We start from the raw sequence: 21,220 nt of genomic DNA, 5'->3' as shown, positions 1-21,220 counted from the left end.
TGATATATGAAGGGGCTGTAGACTGGACACCAAGCACAGCTGTCCTGTGAGGGCACATCCATTCTGTGGGGCCTAGGCTACACTGTTCTCAATGGCAGGTTGGAACAAGATATGTTCAGACAACACCAACTGCAAACTCAATGGCAGGTAGGAACAGGGTATGTTCAGACAATACCAAATGCAAATGCCAAATTCAGGTGATTCTACTATGCACATTTCCAGTCATCCTCACCACAGTCCAAGAGAGGCTTGCTGAGAAACAAAAGAGGAGTGTGTCTGATCTAAAATTTAACTGTTTCGTTCATTACAGCCTCCGGTCGCAAGGCTGCAACTACTCGCTGTTTTCTCCCTGAGCAGACTATTTGTTTTTTTTCTATCAACTAAGCACTCCCTGGACACTCTCCCTGTCACCTCCTACTACCTTATCTAAGAATTCAGGATTTGATAACCTTGCAGCTCAGGGGGGGTTATAACATCACAACCACCTCTGTGAAAACTGCAGCTCTTCTAAGTTAATCAGAAAGAAGAGAAAAGTAAGCATCTGTGCAGTTGCGTGCCACTTAACAAGAAAGATGTGAAAGCACTTGAAATTCCCCGAAAGATACATGCAAATACATCTCTGACCGTATTATGCTATCTTAAACTCTTAACACAAGGCAATAGAAAATAATGGAAAAACAGGCCATTTTGGTAACTCTTGAAGAACAAGGGTTTCTTCATCATATATGACTCATTTCTTAAATATTGTGAACCACATTAGTAAGTAGGCTACAGGTCATGTTGGTGACTACAGAGAAGTCACTAACCTTTGCTTACCTTCTTTACTAGGAACATTTCCAGCAGACTCTCCTCCTCATTCATACCCTAAGGCCTCAGTGAAATCCTAGTTCCTGACAACTCACCCTCATAAGAAGAGGCAATGACATCACCAATGGCTATTCCAAGAAAATTGTGACATTCTTAACTTAATCAGACAGGAAGATGAGGGAGGCTGTTATATTTCTCTACGAAATCTTACATGCAGGAAGAGACACACCACGAGAGACTGTTACCAAGGTGGGAAATAGGATATGTTGGTAAGTATACCTGCTGAAGTATGGCAAAACCTCTTTGAAGTAATGGATTTAATTTAATCCCAACCAGACAAAAGAGTTGCATGAACAGGCGTGTGTGCTGATTCTCAAAACAAAACAAAATCCCAAGATATAAACTTTTCTTTTCCTTCAGTGAAACTGGGAATTATTCCAAGACTACTTTAAATAACACTTACTGTTCAATTATCTTGTGGGAAAGTAGTGATTATGTAGACTTTCAAAACACAGCCAATTTGCCTACCTCCAGTGGAATTCAAAATACTTTGTTTAGTTAGCAAGCAGTATTTATGGTGGTGTAGGTAGGACAGTTTTAAACCCACAATCTAGGGGCTGTTATAAATATCTTCCTTTGGTCTGTGAGTCTGTAAATTCTCCAAGTGTTTTCTTCAATACTCGAGATTTTTGCCAGAGATTACTGACAGAGGTGTACTTAAGATAGTAGGGCAAAACATTTTGTTTTATTCAATTTTATAACAAACGTTTATTGCGCTCTTAGGGACTGAAATGATACACAACTCCAGTGGGCACCATTCCTCATATGGTGTGTCCAGGCCTTGTGCAGTATACAATCTGTGAGTCTATACATGGTGGCCAGGCCTACTATGTACCAGACCTCATTCTAGGTACTGAGGATATACTAGTGAATAAATTAGTAAAACAGTTTCTAGCCTGAGGAGCTTACGTTCTAGTGGGATAAAATAGACAATAAATGTAGTAAGTAAGTAAAACATATAGTGGTAGTGATCAGTGCTTTGGGAGTAAAATAAGCAGGCTGGAGTTAGGAATGTGGGGTGGAGAGCAGTATAATCTTTATTGGAATGGTCAGGGACGGCCTCACTCAGAAGGTAATTTTAAGTAAAAACTTCAAGGAGGTTAAAGAACAAACTTTAAGACTATAGTGGCAGAATAGTCCAGGCTGCAGGAACAGCAAATGCAAAAACCCTGTGGCTGGAAAAGAATGAGTGAGGGGGTAGCAGAAGGAGGTGGTAGTCCTACTGGTAATGATAGATCATGTAGTGACTTGTATGTAATGATTAATAAAAGGCCTCAGCTTTCCAACTGAGGGAAATGAGAATGCCATTGGAGGGTTTTGAGTACAGCATGATGTGATCTGACATATTTTAGAGAATTTTGAAGTCCACACTGTTGGGAATGATAGTATTGAAGCACAGCTGAGTCAGGTAAAGTACTTAGAAGGCAACTGCAATCATTCAGGCAACAGATGATGGAGTGCTCATACAGGGCTGGCAGAAGGGAAAGTGGTAAGAGGTGGTCTTGTTTTAGATACAGTATGATGGTAGGGGCCGCAGGACTTCTTGAGGAGTTGGTCTTTCAATGAATGAATGAATGAATAACAGTCAAAGACAGCCTAAAGATGTTTGGCTGAGAAACTGAAAAAAACTTGTCACTACCATCAGATTAAAGGGGATGCTGTCAGTAGAGCAAGATTTTGCGATAGGGGGAGCTCAAGAGTTCACTGTGAGATATTTTAAGTTTGAGAGGTCTGTAAGTCATCCAAGGAGATATTTTACTTTGGATTAGAAACTTATTGTAGCTACATGATATCTACATGGACGTAAAAATTTTCAAAGTCTATAGTATATAAATGTTGTTTCTTATATTGTTTAGTTCCAGGCCATGGACAACACAAGGTGCTTGGTGAGCTCTAAATGATACCTGCTTTCTGCTGGTAAACGCAAAATGAGTTTGTGATGGAAAGAATTCACCCATGAAGGCTGCCCGTCTCTGGGAAGAAGGAAGACAGGTAAAGACAGTCATTTCATTTTTCAGGTCTTATTTAGAAACACTGCTATTATAAATTTAATAGTTAAATTCTTTGGCATATATTGAAAGGCAATTTTAATATTTAGGCCTCATTTTTTTGCCTCAGACTTCTAGGCTCCCACATTGTTTCCTCAATTAGCGGGATGGCTAGACCTTCAACGTCTTTCAGTTTCATGATAAAGAGTCCACCAACTTCACTATTGCTAAAACATTTTAAGCTAACTGTTCTGTCTCATAAAAACTCCAGAAATTAGCTTCGGCACTAGAAGAAATACAATCAATAAAAACTGATTATGTTACTTCTTGTCATCCAACAAGTAGTTTTCTAGAAGTTAAAATCAAAAGCTAAAATATTAACCATAAAGCCCTGTGATAATACAAATTCCTGTTCTTGGCTATTGGAGGGAAAGAGGGGGATAATTTTAAGACTACCACATTTTGCAAATCAAAGCCCATGGGCAACTAGGTGCTTTGGCAGATGGTTGTTTCATCGATGACAAAAACTAGAATAGAAACATTTGTAAACTGCTTTATAGCTCATAAAGCATTTTTTATGTGCATTATCTCCTTTGATCCTTATAAACACTCTGTGAGTCAAGTGTATAACTATTTATGTTTTCATTTAAAGAAATAGACTTTAAGGGTCTAAGCAAAAGCAACGCCTATATATCTGCACTCCTGCCCTTTTGTTCAAAATCGCTGGTTCTTTTTACCATATTAAGTTCCCTTAGAACTCTCCTAGAGAAGCACTGTTTGCTTTCCCATCATATGGAGCATAGCAAGTTAATAAATAGTTTCCACTTATGCCACTTAGCATTCCCCAGATCCTTCTTTAGATGGAGATAGATGGATGTAAATGTCTTTGACAACCAGATACTAGGAAGGTGTGTGTGTAAGTTCTAATCACCTTTGTAAATGAACTTTATTCTGGAAACAGATATTCACACATTATCACAAAGGAAAGCTTAAAATTATAAGACTTGTTGGTGAGGCATGGAGGATTTTTACAGATCATTAAAGCACCCCAGACATTCTGGAGCAACATATCTGTCCCACGTGAGAGTCACAAACAATAGGTATGTATGTATTCATGTGTTTGTAGGTGCACACACAAACTTGTATCCAGAGTGAAGGAATGAAGAAGTAAATCAGGGGATATTTAAAGTGTCCTTCCTACCATAATTTTGTTTGTTTGTTTGTTTGTGTTTGAGATGGAGTCTCACTCTGTCACCCCGGCTGGAGTGCAGTGACATGATCTCGGCTCACTGCAACCTCCGCCTCTCGGTGGGGGATTGTCATTGTTGATATGAGACATGCCACTTTGGATACCTGTATTAATAGTGCTGAGGATGGCTTAATTGTACAGCAATAGCATAATAACTATTTATAAAAATTTTAACAATAAGTATTTAAAGTTAAAATAGAAGTGTAAGAATATATTACAGTTGGATTTCTAATGTCTTTACAGAATCAAACACTGGATTAAGTTATGAGTAAAAAATAAAATTGAATGGAAGAAGAAAAGGAATGTATATGTTATAAATTTAAAATAAAAGTAGAGCCAGGCTCAGTGGCTCATGCCTGTAATCCCAGCACTTTGGGAGGCTGAGATGGGATCTCTTGAGGCCAGGAGTTTGAGACCAGCCTGGCCAACACGGTGAAACGGCGTGTCTACTAAAATCACAAAAAATTAGCCAGGCATGGTGGCGGGCGCCTGTAGTCCCTGCAGTCTCAGGAGGCTGAGCCAGGAGAATGGCGTGAACCCAGGAGGCGGAGCTTGCAGTGAGCCGAGATCGCGCCACTACACTCCAACCTGGGCGACAGCGTGAGACTCCGTCTCAAAAAAAAAAAAAAAAAAAAAAAAAATTAGCCGAGTATGGTGGCCTGTGATTCCAGCTATTCAGGAGGCCAAGACATGAGAATCACTTGAACCTGGGAGGCAGAGGTTGCAGTGAGCCAAAATTGAGCCACTGCATTCCAGCCTGGGTGACAGACTGAGACTCTGTCTCAAATAAATAAATAAATAAATTTAATTAAATCAACTAAGATAAAAGCAAACTCTGTGAATAAATGAAGCTGGCATGTTAAGTGGCACTGCCAGGACAACCTAAGGCGAGAGACTTTTATCTTTGAAACAGATATAAAGGATGATAATTGGCTAATATTTAAAAGGCTATATCATAAAAGACAAAGACATGATTGTTTTGGAAAGAGGATTGGAATAGCATTCTTGGCCAAGAAGAAGAAGAAATGGACAGAAGCTAATCAATATGCATGGAAGCTAATCCATGCCAGATGATAATTGGTTGAAGGGATAGGAAGAGGTAGGGAGGACTCAGTTTTGTTTTTGAGACGGAGTCTCCCTCTGTCGCCCAGGCTAGACTGCAGTGATGTGATCTCAGCTCGGCCTCCCAGGTTCAAGTGATTCTCTTGCCTCAGCCTCCCAAGGAGCTGGGATTGCAGGTGCCTGCCACCATGCTAAGCTAATTTTTTATAGTTTTGGTAGAGACAGGGTTTCACCATGTTGGCCAGGCTGATCTCAAACTCCTGACCTAAAGTGATCCACCCGCCTTGGCCTCCCAAAGTGTTGGGATTACAGACATGAGCCACCAAGCCGGGCCCTGAAGTGCTTTACTTTTATTCTCACACAAGGTGCTCATAACATTCCAGTTTGATAGGGAGGGCATACTTTCTGCTCCAGAGAAGTTGTATGACTTTCCCAAAGTCACCAAGGGGGTGGTGGGGAAGCTGAGGGAAAACCTTTGTGCTCCGGCTCCTGAGTATATTTATATAAGAAATTCCTGTCTATGAGAGGATGAAAAGATGGATGGTAACTATCATCTTTGCCCAGGAAACACTTGATGGTAAAGCCAATGATGCTATAAATTCTGTAACAGAATTTTCCATTCAATATTCTGAAAGTTTCTCTTACTTCATAAAGTTTATGTTAAAATAAAATTTAAATATTATTTATAAATGCCAGTTACATCCTGTCACTCTCCTTCTTGGATACTTACAAAAATATGTACATTTGGAACGTTTTATCTCATTTTGCATTAGCTTTCCCTATCATTATTAATCATCAGCTCTGTAATCTTAGGTTAATTACTTAACCTTTCTGAGTCACATTCCTCTCATTTGTAAAGGGGGTAATAATTTTGCAAAGCTCCTAGAGTAATTATGGGTATTACATGTTTGGCAAGGAAAGAGTACTCAATAAATGCCAGGTGTTGTTATTACCGAAGTATCAAGTGACATAATCTTTGATGTCTGTTATAGAATTAAACATTTTTTCTTTTTTTTTTAATTTAAAGTTCTCTTATAGGCACATCTATGGATGACAATGTTATATTTATAACACACATAGAGCTTTATTAAAATTTTTCTCAATTAAAAAGTTAAAACTATAAGCTCATATATAGGTGGATTTTTTTTTCTTTCTTTTTTTTTTGCTATGACACATGTTCTATTTCTCCTCTCTCTTTAAGAAAAAAGAATACACTAGTCCTTGCTAGAATGAGACATTTCTACAACTGGAAATACCCTAATTCCCAGTCAGTCCTCTTCACACAAGTGATTGCAGTTCTCTCTGGTTTTTGAGTCACATAATGAGCTCAGATTGTTCTTGCAACAGGCCTTCAGATTAGACAAACGAAAAGAGTGCATATCACCACAAACTCCAGGAAATGATTTTAAATATATCTCAATCCTTTGTAGATTGTTTGTGATAAGAATTGCATCATCCACACTGGAACATCCTGTGTGTGAAGTAAGGGCTCTGAAGCGGGATGGCCCTCCGCCTACACTGAAAAGAGAACAGACCACAGCCTTACTTACAGCCAGATGGCTGCCCAGGTACTCTGCTTGGGAGGTCAGCTTGCTTTCAAATTATCCCGCTCACTTGAGCCTGTTAAAAAGGCTCCAGAATTATCAAAGCCATGTCACCACTGTTTCATAGTGCAATGAAAGTCTCATAAATGAAACTAGCAAAAGAGTTAAGATTATTTTGTTAAAATCTGGTAGATCCTGATGTAAATATGCCGATAAATTCTTAGAAACATGGCACACATGAAAGAGCTAAAACTATACTTTAAAAATAACAGAATATGATTTCAGAATACTCAGACTAGAGGCTTCGGTGAGTTGTTTGAGGGAAAGGCGTGAAGTCAGGACTTAGATAGACAGATTATAAAGGAAGTCAAAGTAAGCAGAAGAAAAGGGTACCAAAATGACAGCTTCAGAATAAGAAGTAAGGGAATAAAGAAAACAAAGTTGTGTGTGTGTGTGTGTGTGCACGCATGCGTGCACACGTGCATGTATTATATGATAAATCCATGGAAAAAGGACTCACAATTTGCAAAGGAATAATTCATGGTCATACCACTTTCTGTGTCCAAAGCTAACTTGATTAGTATCAGAAGGAAAGTCAATGTTTAAACAGTCCTTCCCACATCTGCTACTTCCATAATGCCTATGCAACTGTCATAAATTAAGAGTAGAGAAGGGCACAGGGCCCATTGTCAAAACAAACAGGCAATTCTGGGTTCCAAGTTTCATATGATTTTCCTCGAGCCTAGAGTCGTGAAGACTCCTTGTCCTAACGTGGCCCACTCTAGCACTGTAATGGGATAACCCACTCACCTGGATCCTGGCCACAGCCCTGCCCTCTGTGGCAAGGTACCTTGGCAGGGCTGGGTCATGAGAAAACCTTGTCTCTCTAATGATCCAGGCCTTGGGAAAAGAATATGAGCTCTTAATATTAAGTGATTATAGCTAGTGACACTAAAAGAAAACCAACACCATTAACTGCAAGGGGTTTACATTGAGTGATGTCTTCTGTATTATTCAAAGTTGTCTATTCTGCATAAAAATCTTCCTCACTGACTCAATTCCACACTGCTTAAGGCCAGCAATTATGTTTTGCACTTTCTGTACCTCATGTAGTTCAGAAAATCATGTCCATGGTTTTGCGTCTCTTATTTCTTTGCTTCATAAGACCAGACCAACAAAAGGACCCAGACAGACTTGCCTGGCCAACTTTTGTTGTCTGTCCTTCCTGCTTCTCAATTCCATATGATTCAGCCCTTCAGGTCACACAGGTGCTGTCTCTTCCTCTTGCATAGTGGGGTATGCTTGTATCATCTGGTGATTAGGCCTTGAGCCTAAACTCAGTGCTACACCTTGCCAGAAAGCTCTATACTGTTGTTCAAAGCACTGGCCCAGCCAATAATAGAGTGGTGCCTTGCTTCCCAGACCTATTGTCCTGTGTTTATTCATCATTCAGTGATGTCATGAGAAGGTCCAGGCAGGATTTAGAAATGTCCAGTGTCCCTGGTCTTACCAGCACTATAATCTCACTATAAACTGCAAATATACTTGTCTTTTAACAATGTCTTGGATACTTAGAGGTAATCTTAGATAGAGAAAGGAGATATGGCTGCCTCTCGTGTTCCCAGGACTCTGCCTGGTGGGATCCTCTCAACTCTGTGTCCCTTTTCGTCTTGTTCAACTTCCAACCTGCAGCATGGCCAGTGGTTGAGCCCCTTACAATCCTTGAAAGGCTTATCACCTTCAATAATGTCTATTACTGATGTTGGCTCTTTCTCTTAGATTTACTCTGCCCAGGAAAGCTGTTACTTAAAAGAATCACTTCAAATTCAGTGCCAGATGTCCTCAGCTAGGCCATGTCTATGGACTAGAACAGTGGAGTTCATCTGAAGCTCCCTTTTACTTCATACGTCCTAAGTCAGTCTACTATAGCTCACTTTGTATAGCACTTGGGATGAATCATTTAGAATTAGGACTTCCATTTAGTCATTTAACAAATAATTATTGATCCTTTACTCGGTGCCAGATATCAGTCTGGGTGCTGAGAATGCAGCAGTCAACAAAACAATATCCCTAAACAAAGAGACAGTGGCAGGAGACAGATAATGAGCATATAAACAAGTATATATCATTTAAGATAGTACTAATTGTTAGAAAATAAATCCACCTGTAAGGCTAGAGTGACTCAGCAGTTGAGTGCTATATAGATAGGGTTGCTCTGAAAGGTCTATGAGGAGGAAACATTTGAGCTGAGACTGAAAGATGAAAACTATTTGAGTGATGATCTTAGGGAAGACTCTTCCAGGCAGGAGAAAAGAATCTGCAAAAGCTTTGAAACAGGAATGAGTTACGCATGTTCAAGGAACAGACAAAAGATTTAGTCCTTAGAACATAGAAAGCAAAGGAGAAAGTGTAAAAGATGATAATAGGAAAGACAGGCTGACACCCCAGGCTGACACCCAATCACAGAGCATCCTTTAGGGAATTTTAATCTAGGGAATGTGCTGTGGTTTTTGTTTTTTGAGATGGAGTCTCACTCTGTGACCGAGGCTAGAGTGCAGTTGTATGATCTTGGCTCACTGCAACCTCCACCTCCCAGGTTCAAGCGATTCTCCTGCCTCCGCCTCTGGAGTAGCTGGGATTACAGGTGCCCGCCACCACACCTGGCTGATTTTCGTATTTTTAGCAGAGATGGGGTTTCACCATGTTGATCAGGCTGGTCTTGAAATTCTGGCCTCAAATGATCCGCCCGCCGTGGCCTCCCAAAATGCTGGGATTACAGGTGTGAGCCACTGTTCCTAGCCGAGCTATGTTTTTAACAGTTCACACTGGCTAGAGCAAAGAGAGCAGAATAAAGCTGGCAAGAAGGGAAGCTGAAGGCAGGTGGAGAAGCTGCTGCAGCAGTGCCTGTGGGAGCTGGTGTTGGCTTCTATCAGGGTGGCAGCAGGAGAGACAGTGAGGAATGGCCAGGTATAATTAGTATTTTGGTGATAGGATTAACAGGACTGGCTCATGGATAAGATATAGGGGAGGAGAAAGAAGACAAGCCAAGATTTTTGGCCTCAGTAGCTTGTGCAGAAAATCAGATACTTGTGTTCTCCCAGTTAAGTTTGGTATATCTACTGGGCATTAAAGTGGAGACATTGAATGAATGTCTGAGGGAAAAAATTAGGGCTGAATATGTAAAACTGTGGATCACTAGCTACTTCATCTGCTAGATTCCAAGGTCAAAATATACCGACCATATCATCTTTCTAGCCTCCTTACCACTTTATGATTATCAAAGCATCACTTGATAATTGTTAGACATGCAACTCTCTCGTATCCCAAATGGTTACAGTAATTGCTAATCTTTAGTTTCCAACCAGATGTTCTTATCTTTCCAGATGATTGATAAACTGTCTCTACATGCATTGTTTTCCAAGTCTCCTCACATTAGTTAATACTCATCTCCAGCCTCTTCATCCCCACTGCTTAAAACCCAGCTCACGATTTACATCCTCCAAGACACCTCCTGAGAGATGCTGCCCTCTCAGGGGATGATTTCATTTTGTTTCCTCATCAAATAGGCAGGCATGCCCCAACATGTGATCCTGAAGCTTTCTTTGAATTCAATTGTTTAGAGTGTCAAATGGAACTTCACACAGAAAAAAGGCTTATGAACTATAGTGTTTTTTTTGTTTTTTTTTTTTTTTTTTTTTTGAGACAGGATCTTACTCTGTCACTCAGGCTGGAGTGTAGTGGTGCCAACATAGCTCACTGCAGCCTCAAACTCCTGGGCTCAAGCGATCCTCCCACCTCGGCTTCCTGAGTAGTTGGGACCACAGGCATGCACCTCCATACCCAGCTGATTTTTAGATTTTTAATAGAGATGAGGTCTCCCTATGTTGCCCAGGTGGTCTCTAACTCCTAGGCTCAAGTGATCCTCCCACCTCAGCCTCCCAAAGTGCTCAGATTACAAGCGTGAGCCACTGCACTTGGCCATACATTACAGTTCTTATTTGATAAGCCAACAACAGCCCATTTACTCATTGAAAAGAGCTCTACAGCGTGGAGATTCAGAGTCTGAAGTTCCAAGGTGAGTGGGGATGGTCTGGAGCCTTCTGCTGCAACAAGGAGATAAGGTCCCCATGGCAGGACCTGTGTCCACAAGTGGGCATTAACTCTGGTAGAATAGGAGCTACAGCTCTTCTTCCCAAATACAACTCTCAAATTACCTCATTTCTCTGGGTTCACTTGCATTATTATTATGGGAACTAGATTTCCATATCCATCAAGGTGGTTGTTTTTCACCTGGGTAGAATGGCCATGGTTTGAAAATGCAACCATCACATAGCATGAAAAGACTGGGGGCACTTTGCGGCAAAAATAAAAAGTGTTAATATGCTAGAGAAAGCCACCTTTGTACATTTTGCATTGATGTTTGTGAGGACCCTTCACCACATGGAGGGGAGAAGGCTAACTTAGAACAAAGCAAGTAGACAAAACCTTGCTAAAGAAAAAATTTAGGGAACAATTCTACCATTTAGAAATGGCCCAGAGATAGCATTAATAACTAGGTGATGATTTACAAAGTTCAATGAATATCAGTTTACGTGATAAGAAATGAAGACAAATCTATCATTCTATCTATCAATCTACCTACTTATGTATTAGATGGTCAAAACTGGTATTATATTGCTTTTGAATATTTAGAGACAATTTTCTATCCAGGTTTTTAAAAATGAATCATTATACCATCCCATTAATGATCAGTCTGCAGTTGTCAACCCTCAAAGTAAGATTGTTCATTTAACAATATTTGAGGGCCACCCATTTATAGTACATTTATTAAAGGCACCAATTTGAAAAAGCAATTGAAGTCAAATATGAAATTTATTTTGTGTTTTTATTGAAATCATAAAGAAGAGAATATTCTTACCAGTTGCCTTTTGGATTTATGAACTGCTGCACTGCATAGCCAAACTGTTCACTTGAAGGACCGGAAAATATTTTTGCTTCTGGGAGACCAACGTTGTATGCCAAACAACAATTTAAAATGCCTATTAAGAGAAATATGAAACAGCACATATTTACAATTCATAAATATAAGTGTGTCATATAATTCTCGAAGGCCATTTTTAAGAAAACTTGCTTGACCTAATAATTATTACTTATCAACGATTACCCAGAAAAAGTAACTACTGCTTTTTAAGTACTTATTTGGAGGCCTGGCACCAAGCTAAATACTATATATGCATAATTCATTATATTATTAATCTCTTCATGGCAACCCTAGAAGATAGTTACTAATATTATCTTTGTTTTGTAGAGAATTTTGAGGTTCCAGGGGATAAGCATATCTCACAGCTGGAAAGAGGTAAGGATGAAGGCAAAATTTGAACACAAGACTTAAAATCACTAAATTACTTCTAAGTATTCTTAAGTAATTTGAGTTATATTTGTCTTTCCCAAAACAACAAGCCTCTGAGCCACCCAAGGGCAAGGGCTGAAGAGTATCATCTATTTATTCTGAATCACCTTGAATATCTTGACATGGACTCTATATGAAATATCTGTTGAAAAGGCATTGATGACTACATCAAAGGAGACAGAAAATCACAGCTCGTTAAAAATTGTATCATTTTCTTTCAGAAGGGATCATTATCATTTTTGAGGATGAAAATGTAGGGATTGGTGTCATATCTTTTCTATTCCAGTGGGAACTGTCAAAAGTGGTTTTGTTTTTGATGCTTCTTTCTGAACGATTAAGAAATGCTAATCATTTCAAAAAACAGAACAAAGACCAAGGCAGATAAAGCCTTGATAGACTTTATTTTTTTTTTAATTCTTATTTCTCATGGAAAGGAAGTGAAGGAAAGGATAAGGTAAATCATGTTTCTCTGTCTGGCACTGACAGCATTAATGCTGCCAGCTCTTCATCCTACAGAAAGAAGGTTGTGTGTATATTAATGCTCTCTCTGGAGATGGGAATGTGCCTCATGTTGCTTAAGATCAATATTTACCTTCGCAGACACTGAAGACAGAATGGACTCTTTAAAATTGACATCAAAGTTCTATTAAAATGTGCTGTCACAAAGAAACGTCCTACTTTCTAGGCAGCATTACAAGTGCACAGTGTTTCATATGTCTATTGTTGTAGGCACTAAAATGTCAGAAGAAAAAGGCTTGCTCTTCCATTGGGCCTCTGCATTTCTGGGAGCAGATTCTGTAGAGTGCTCCGAAAGGATAATGAAGTCAGTGATGAAGCAACAGGGACTTAAAGTAGTTAACGTGCCTCTGTAAGTGCCAAAATCACTCTACCAGGGATTTGTCCACACAAGGAGTTCAGCTCTTTATTTCTTACAAATAATGTGCTGCCATGAAGAGAAATATAAATACTTATTCTGAAATACTCTATAGCAAAATCTACAAAGCTTAACATCTGCAAATTTTCTCCTTAACATCTATTTTTCATATGCACCATTGCTCCTTTTTATTTTTGAATAATAAAAAATGCAAAAGAAAATAACAGCAAATTAAGCAGAGAACCAGAATTGGCATGCAGAATACTGGTGTTTTCAATCAACATTTATCTTCACCCCATTGTGGAGAGCTCAATAAATGGTATTTGAATATGTTATCAATCATCCAACATACTAGCGTGGAGAGATGATGCCAAACTGCTTTCACTTTTAAAATACCTAATGCTGGAAAGGACACATGTGACTGTATATACAACGACCTCATTTTTCCCCATTAATTAGAACTGGGCAGATTATGTAATGGCAGGAAATTATGATGGAGTTCATTTTATCATTTAGCAGTTCAATTTTATCACATATATAGGCATATATGTGTTACTATATGTATATTATTAACTTAGGTCTTGCCATTGAACTGAGAATAAAATCCAATTTCCTCACTGTAGATTCAAAGGTCCTTCATGATCGAGCCCTGGTGTATCTTTCTGACTTCACTTCCCACCACTCTCCTCCTCCATCCCTGTGTTCCAGTCACACTCACTTTCCTTCGGTTTTTTGAACACATGTAGCTCAGTCTGCTCACGCGCTTTGCAGCTGCCTGTTCCACTACCTATAACATCCTCCCCCAACATGGCATGTTGGACTTTGCTCAAATAGGTTTCTGCTCTCCCTCTCCCCTCTGTGTAGCAGCAGCACCCTTCTTTATCACCGTATCACTACTGGAGCAATTATCCAAAATTATCTTATATATCCATATTATTTTGTCTGTGCCTACTAAAATGTAAGCTCCTTGAGAAGTCAAACCTTGTTTCTTTTATTCACTCTTACTTTCTCAGCACCTATGATAATTTTTTTAATAAAATGCATTTTAATTACTATGTGTTCTTCAATAATGATTTGGAATATAAAGAAAACTGGAGGGAAAAATCATTCATAATCTTTTCATTCTACTGTAAGTACAGTTAATTCAGATGTATTTCCTTCCAGTATTTTTCCTCTATTTAAATTATAATGTTTATTCCAAATTGCATCCTACTGTTTCTTAATGCTTATGTCTGCCTATGTCAGAATCATCCTGACTCATTTGCGTGCCACAACAATCCTGTGAAACAGCAAAACCAAGCTATTATTAACAAATTACAAATAAAGAAACTGAAACTCATGAAGGCTAAATGTCTTTCTTGTGCAATGTCACCCACTCTGAGTCTAAGTTTGGCTTATCTCTCAACTTTATTGTCCAGAATTTCTATTAATAAATGATCTGCTCATTTTTACTCACAAAGCATGTCCTTCGTTATCACCATCCCTTCATTTCATTGATACTAAATCTCCTCTTTTCTGCTACTTAAATCTTGCCCTTTATATCCTGCCTCTTTTGATAAATCTGGACAATCTCAAGTCTCTATACTTTTCTCTTAATATGTATTTACAACTCAATTCTCTGTCATCATTTCACACTTGGCATATGATATCTAAATAGCTCATAAAAATTTAATGGAAGTATTCTGTCTAATTCAGCATCTATTTCTTCTTTGCAATCCCAATGCCTGTATCTTCTGATGTCTGTCCTCATAGCTCAACTGAATCATATGGATAATGAGAACCATATTTGGTTCACCTTGTTTCCTTCTCCCAAACCATGCCCATGTGTCTATACATACTTAAAAAATGGACCATTCAACATATGTTTATACAGCTCCTTTGTACCAGGAATTTTTTAAGGTACTGAGGATACTGCAAATAAATAAAACTAAACTCTCCCTGCTCTCTTTGCATTTCCATTATGGTAATTTTACTAAAAAGATGGCATCAAAATGTGTAAGTGTTAAAATAAAGAGTGGTGAAAAGAGCCTTGAGCTCAGTATTGAGAAGAGGGTAAATCTAAGTTCAACGGTTTCACAGAGGAGGTAGCAATTAATCTGGATCTTGGAGGACAAGTTGGAATTCACTACATAAAGAGGAAGGCAAAGTTCATCCCAGGCACCAGAAACATCATGTTAAACAGGCCTAGGGTGTGAAAGAGAAGAGTATGGCAATGGTGAAAAGTCTGGCACAGAAAGTCATAGGTTGCTTCATTAATCTATACATTTCTAGTTCTCTATGAGATGCAGTGAGTCTTCAACTGACTTGGGCTTTGCCAGGAGCCTATTATCACCCACAGTATAAATCTTCCTTCTTTGTCCTCATGTGAATGCCTGGAAATGCAATAATTGCATAGCAAACTCAACATATTTAACAAAGGTGATCTTGTTATACATGTGTTGACTATAACCAGGCCAAAGTATTCCAGTAAATCTCACCAAAGCTTACACCAAATACAAACATTTTACTCATGTAGAGTTAATTAGTTTCCTCTATTTTCACACTATAAAGGAGATAATGTTTCATCCTAGATTATAACAGGCTGATTGCCATTTTAATATCCATAGGTAAACCAGATAATCAAATACAAGTTAACTACTGTAGATTTCTTATTTTTCTTAGAGTCTGAGGCAGGAGGATAGCTTGAATCCAGGAGTGCAAGACCATCCTTGGCAGCACAATGAGACATCATGTCTATAAAAGATAGACAATTAGGTGGGCATGGTGGTGCATGCCTGTAGTTCCAGCTACTTGGGAGGCTGAGATGAGAGGATTGCTTGAGTTCAGGAGGTCCAGACTGCAGTGAGCCATGAAGGCACCACTGCACTGCAGACTGGGTGACAGAGGTTCTGTCTCTAAATCAAATAAACAAAAATTTATAGGATCTCCTTTTCTGAGGATTCCTGACCATCTCTGAAATAATTTTTTTGGAAAACATTTAATAATTAATTTTAATAAATATGAAATGTATTCTACTTTCTTCTGGAGCCTAATTTTAAGTTATAATTCAAAAGAGAAATATATGATTGGGGATTGAATATAGTTAACCTACTTGTGTTCTAAAAATGTAGCGAAGGCTAAGGATGGCAGCTCACACATGTAATCTCAATGGCCGACTGAGACAGGAGGATCATTTGAGCCCAGGAGTTCAAGGCTGCAGTGAACTGTGATTGTGCCACTGTACTTCAACCTGGGCAACAGAGTAAGACTCTGTCTCCAAAAAAAAAAAAAGCAGTGAAACTCAGAAAGGAAAAAGTCTTTTAACAACAAGAGCATAAATAATGTATAAAACAAAACACGTTATTTTATATTCAACCACAAAAATTTGGCAAGGGAAGTTTATTGATGTCTATGATATCAGTGTCATAACTGAAGGATGCATTTTTTTAGTAAAGGGTGGCAAAAAAGGGTCTAACTTTTGTGGTCAATGCAAATTTGAGCATATCTATATACACTGAAGGGCCAGGGGTAGGGATGGGTTTTTCATAGAAGGGACTCATTTGCAAAAGGTGCCCAGGGACATACATAGGAAGAAATTCAGGTTAAGAGAAAAGAGTAAAGGCCAAAAGCAAGAGGTGAACTTGGGAAGAGAGGTGTGGTTTTGACATAGCTTCTCAGATTGCAATTTGGCCCATTCCTGAAGATGCATGCTGCACTTCTAGGGGGAACAATGTCTCCATTAAATATTGAATAAAAACATAAGAACCGTAAGGCCTATCTCTAAATGTGAGCACAGAATGTCATTACTTTAAGAAGGTGGAGCACATTTCTCCCATGCCTGAGGGACTGGTCCTCAGTAGCTACAGAAGGATTGACAGGGAAGAGGGCAGAGAATAGTGAGCAACTAGGGCATGCAGAGGGCAGGGGCCATGGTGCAAGTGACCAGGACACAGGGGATACAATTAGGCGCAGCAAAAGTTTCCAGGAGAACCATGCTCTAGAGTCTGGGAGAATGTTCTCTACTCCTGAAGAATGAGAAAACAGTGTTTAGGCACTTAGGCTCTCCGTGTGTGTAAGTAGGTGGTTGGGCCACAGAAGTTCTATTTTGTTAATCACAATTTTGTATTTTATGTCATCTCTCAGTCTTAGGTGGCCTAAGGAAACACACTTTATATATATTAAACAGCTTTAATGATTTCTAGCAATCTAAAATAATTAGTTCTTAATGACCACCATTAAAATTATCTGAATGTCCAAGATTAGGGGAGTGAATATGCAAATAGTAGCATATAAACTAGATGGAGTTGTATCCTGCCATTAAAAAAACAGCAGTTGTGAAGAGGATGAAAGTGCTTAACAAAAATAAAACACAAAATTATATTCAGAATACAAGAAAAAGGTAAAAATATATGTGAATATTAACAGAGCAAAGAGTACAATTGTGAGTGTAATGTCGCTGCTTTTAAATTTTCCTTTAGTGTATTATAATACACTTGCAACAAATAAGACTCAGGATAAAAAGGCCAGCACAGTGGCTCACGCCTATAATTCCACCACTTTGGGAAGCCAAGGTGGGTGGATCACCTGAGGTCAGAAGTTCGAGACTAGCCTGGTCAACATGGTGAAACCCCGTCTCTACTAAAAATACAAAAAAAAAAAAAAAAAAATTAGCTGGGCACATATCTGTAGTCCCAGCAACTCGGGAGGCTGAGGCAGGATAATCACTGGAGCCCAGAGAAGGAGGTTGCAGTGAGCCAAGATCGAGTCACTGTCGTCCAGCCTAGGTGACAGAGTGAAACTCCGTCTCACCAAAATAATAAGAATAAGAAGAATAAGAATCATGATAAAAATAAGGAAGAAAGAAAATTGCTTCTCCTATCCTAGACTAGGACTGTAAGCATGAGCTATTTGATTTCAACCTCATTTGCAGTGTCTAATCTGACTGTCACATGCACAAATACAATATTTATAATATATAAAGGGAAACTCTGGCCCATTGGGTTGCATTTGACTCTGACTTTCATTTGCTAGGCAAGTCCTAAGAATGGGATCCCTACATTTATGCCTATAGACTTAAAAGTGCAATGGTTATAAATGTCTTTCATCTCAGTAACTCAAATGGTCACATAATAACACTTTGAGTCCATGGAACTCTATGTTTGCAATAAGTCTTGTATAAACTTGTTCATGTCTGTATGATAACTTGTGATGTTTTCTCCATGATTCTAGGGTTTTTCTCTCTATATTCAAAACTATCCATAATACAAAATTAATGAATTTATGCACACAGTTAATAAATAGATTTTATTTTCCTATTTATTTAATTTTTGTTCACTCAATAAACTTATTGAGTATGATGTGGTAAACACTGTTCTTAGTGCAGGAATGAGAATTACATTAATCCTCTCTTATCTTAAGGGAATGTGTTCTAAGTCCCGGCATCCCACCCCCCCCCAACCAAGTAGATGCCTAAAACAATAGGTAACACCAAACCCTATACAGTATATAGTGTTTTTCTATATATACCTACCTATAATAACATTTAACTTATAAAATTAGACACAATAAGAGATTAAAAACAATAACTAATAATAAATAGAACAATTATAACAATATACCAGCATTACTACTCTTGCACTTTGGGGCCATTATGAAGTAAAATAAGGATGACTTGGCCAGGCATGGTGGCTTATGCCTATAATCCCAGCACTTTGGAAGGCTGAGGTGGGCAGATCACCTGAGGTCAGGAGTTCAAGACCAGCCTGGCCAACCTGGTGAAACCCCATCTCTACTAAAAATGCACAAATTAGCTAGGAGTGGTGGCACATGCCTATAATCCCAGCTACATGGGAGGGTAAGGCAGGAGAATCGCTTGAACCCAGGAGATGGAGGTTGGAGTGAGCCGAGATCGTGCCACTGCACTCCAGCCTGGGTCACAGAGCAAGATTCCATCTCTGAATAAATAAATAAATACATACATAACTAAATAAGGGTGACTCAGACACAAGCCCTGCAATGCCATGACTGTTGATCTGATAACCAAGACAGCTCCTACGTGACTAATGGGCAGGGGCCACAGACAGCATGCTGGACAAAGGGACGATTCACATCCTGGGCAGGATAGAGTGAGATTTTGTCACACTACTCAGAAAGATGCACAATTTAACACTTGTTTATTTTTGAAATTTTCCATTTATGAATGTCTTCTTTTGAGAAATGTCTGTTCATATCCTTTGCCCACTTTTTGATGGAGTTGTTTGTTTTTTTCTTGTAAATTTCTTTGAGTTCTTTGTAGGTTCTGGATATTAGCCCTTTGTCAGATGAGTAGATTGCAAAAATTTTCCCCCATTCTGTAGGTTGCCTGTTCACTCTGATGGTAGTTTCTTTTGCTGTGCAGAAGCTCTTTAGTTTAATGAGATTCCATTTGTCTATTTTGGCTTTTGTTGCCGTTGCTTTTGGTGTTTTAGACATGAAGTCTTTGCCCATGCCTATGTCCTGAATGGTACTACCTAGGTTTTCCTCTAGGATTTTTATGGCATTCATACAGCCAACAGACACATGAAAAAATGCTCATCATCACTGGCCATCAGAGAAATGCAAATCAAAACCACAATGAGATACCATCTCACACCAGTTAGAATGGCGATCATTAAAAAGTCAGGAAACAACAGGTGCTGGAGAGGATGTGGAGAAACAGGAACACTTTTACACTGTTGGTGGGATTGTAAACTAGTTCAACCATTATGGAAAACAGTATGGCGATTCCTCAAGGATCTAGAACTAGATGTACCATATGACCCAGCCATCCCATTACTGGGTATATACCCAAAGGATTATAAATCATGCTGCTATAAAGACACATGCACACGTATGTTTATTGTGGCACTATTCACAATAGCAAAGACTTGGAATCAACCCAAATGTCCATCAGTGACAGACTGGATTAAGAAAATGTGGCACATATACACCATGGAATACTATGCAGCCATAAAAAGGGATGAGTTTGTGTCCTTTGTAGGACATGGATGCAGCTGGAAACCATCATTCTTAGCAAACTATCACAAGAACAGAAAACCAAACACCGCATGTTCTCACTCATAGGTGGGAACTGAACAATGAGATCACCTGGACTCGGGAAGGGGAACATCACACACCGGGGCCTATCATGGGGAGGGGGGAGTGGGGAGGGATTGCATTGGGAGTTATACCTGATGTAAATGACGAGTTGATGGGTGCTGATGAGTTGATGGCTGCAGCACACCAACATGGCACAAGTATACATATGTAACAAACCTGCACATTATGCACATGTACCCTAGAACTCAAAGTATAATAATAAAAAAAAAAAAGAAATTTTCCATTTAATATTTTTAGGTCACAGGTGACTGTGGGTAACTAATTTATATATTTTGCTCAAGATAAAAAATTAATTAGTTTGCTTATTATATATGAATTACTTCTTTTATCCTTTGTGGTTCAATAAATCATTGAATCATTTTTAAATGATTCGATTTATTTTAATTTTTTTAAGTACCCTTCATTTTCATTTAAAAAACAAAATGCTTTATTTATTCATTTGACGTGTATTTATTTATCTATTTTGAGATTGGAGTCTCGCTCTGTTACCCAGGCTGGAGCGCAATGGCATGATCTCCGCTCACTGCAACCTCTGCCTCCCGAGTTCAAGTGATTCTTATCTCAGTCTCCTCAGTAGCTGGGATTACAGGTGTGTACCACCACGCCCTGCTAATTTTTGTACTTTTAGTAGAGACAGGGTTTCACCATGTTGGTCAAGCTGGTCTCGAATCCCTGACCTCAGGAGACCCAGGCACCTTGGCCTCCCAAAGTGCCGGAATTTACAGGCATGAGCCACCGAGTCCAGCCTAAAAAAACAAAATGTTTTAAAGAATATTTCACTAATTTTAGATATGACCTCTTCAAGAATAAATGTAATTTCTATAAATATTTTATATGCTTTCTATAATCCTCTTTGTGTTATTCAAAAACTACTAAGACGGAAGCCAAGATGGCTGACTAGAGGCAGCTGGGAGAAACCTCTCCCACCAAGAAACCAGGACATTGGGAAGGATGGCACACACTCTGAACAGGTCTTTGCAAGCGAGGCATTGAGAGTGGATGAGGGAGGACGCGGATGCTGGGCTGAAGGGGGAGAAAGCTAGGCGCCCTACACGGGGTTGCCCCGCACCAGGAATCCTTCCTGGTCCCCAGCAACTTCTGGGGTGAGTT

General features: G+C 39.1%; 1 protein-coding gene across 1 annotated transcript in view; it reads right to left on the bottom strand.

Moving 5' to 3' along the window:
- ITGA2 (integrin subunit alpha 2) overlaps positions 1-21,220 on the bottom strand; it is a 107,392-nt gene that overhangs the window by 56,311 nt on the left and 29,861 nt on the right. The window contains exon 2 of the mRNA XM_031666154.1: positions 11,629-11,749. Coding sequence (XP_031522014.1) covers positions 11,629-11,749 — 121 coding nt within the window. The remainder of the gene's footprint in view (positions 1-11,628; positions 11,750-21,220) is intronic.

This window comes from Papio anubis, chromosome 5 (genome assembly GCF_008728515.1).
Source record: "Papio anubis isolate 15944 chromosome 5, Panubis1.0, whole genome shotgun sequence".
NCBI classification, from domain to species: Eukaryota; Metazoa; Chordata; class Mammalia; order Primates; family Cercopithecidae; genus Papio; species Papio anubis.
Note: the sequence above shows the minus strand (reverse complement) of the source record. Positions and strands in the feature narration are given on the sequence as shown.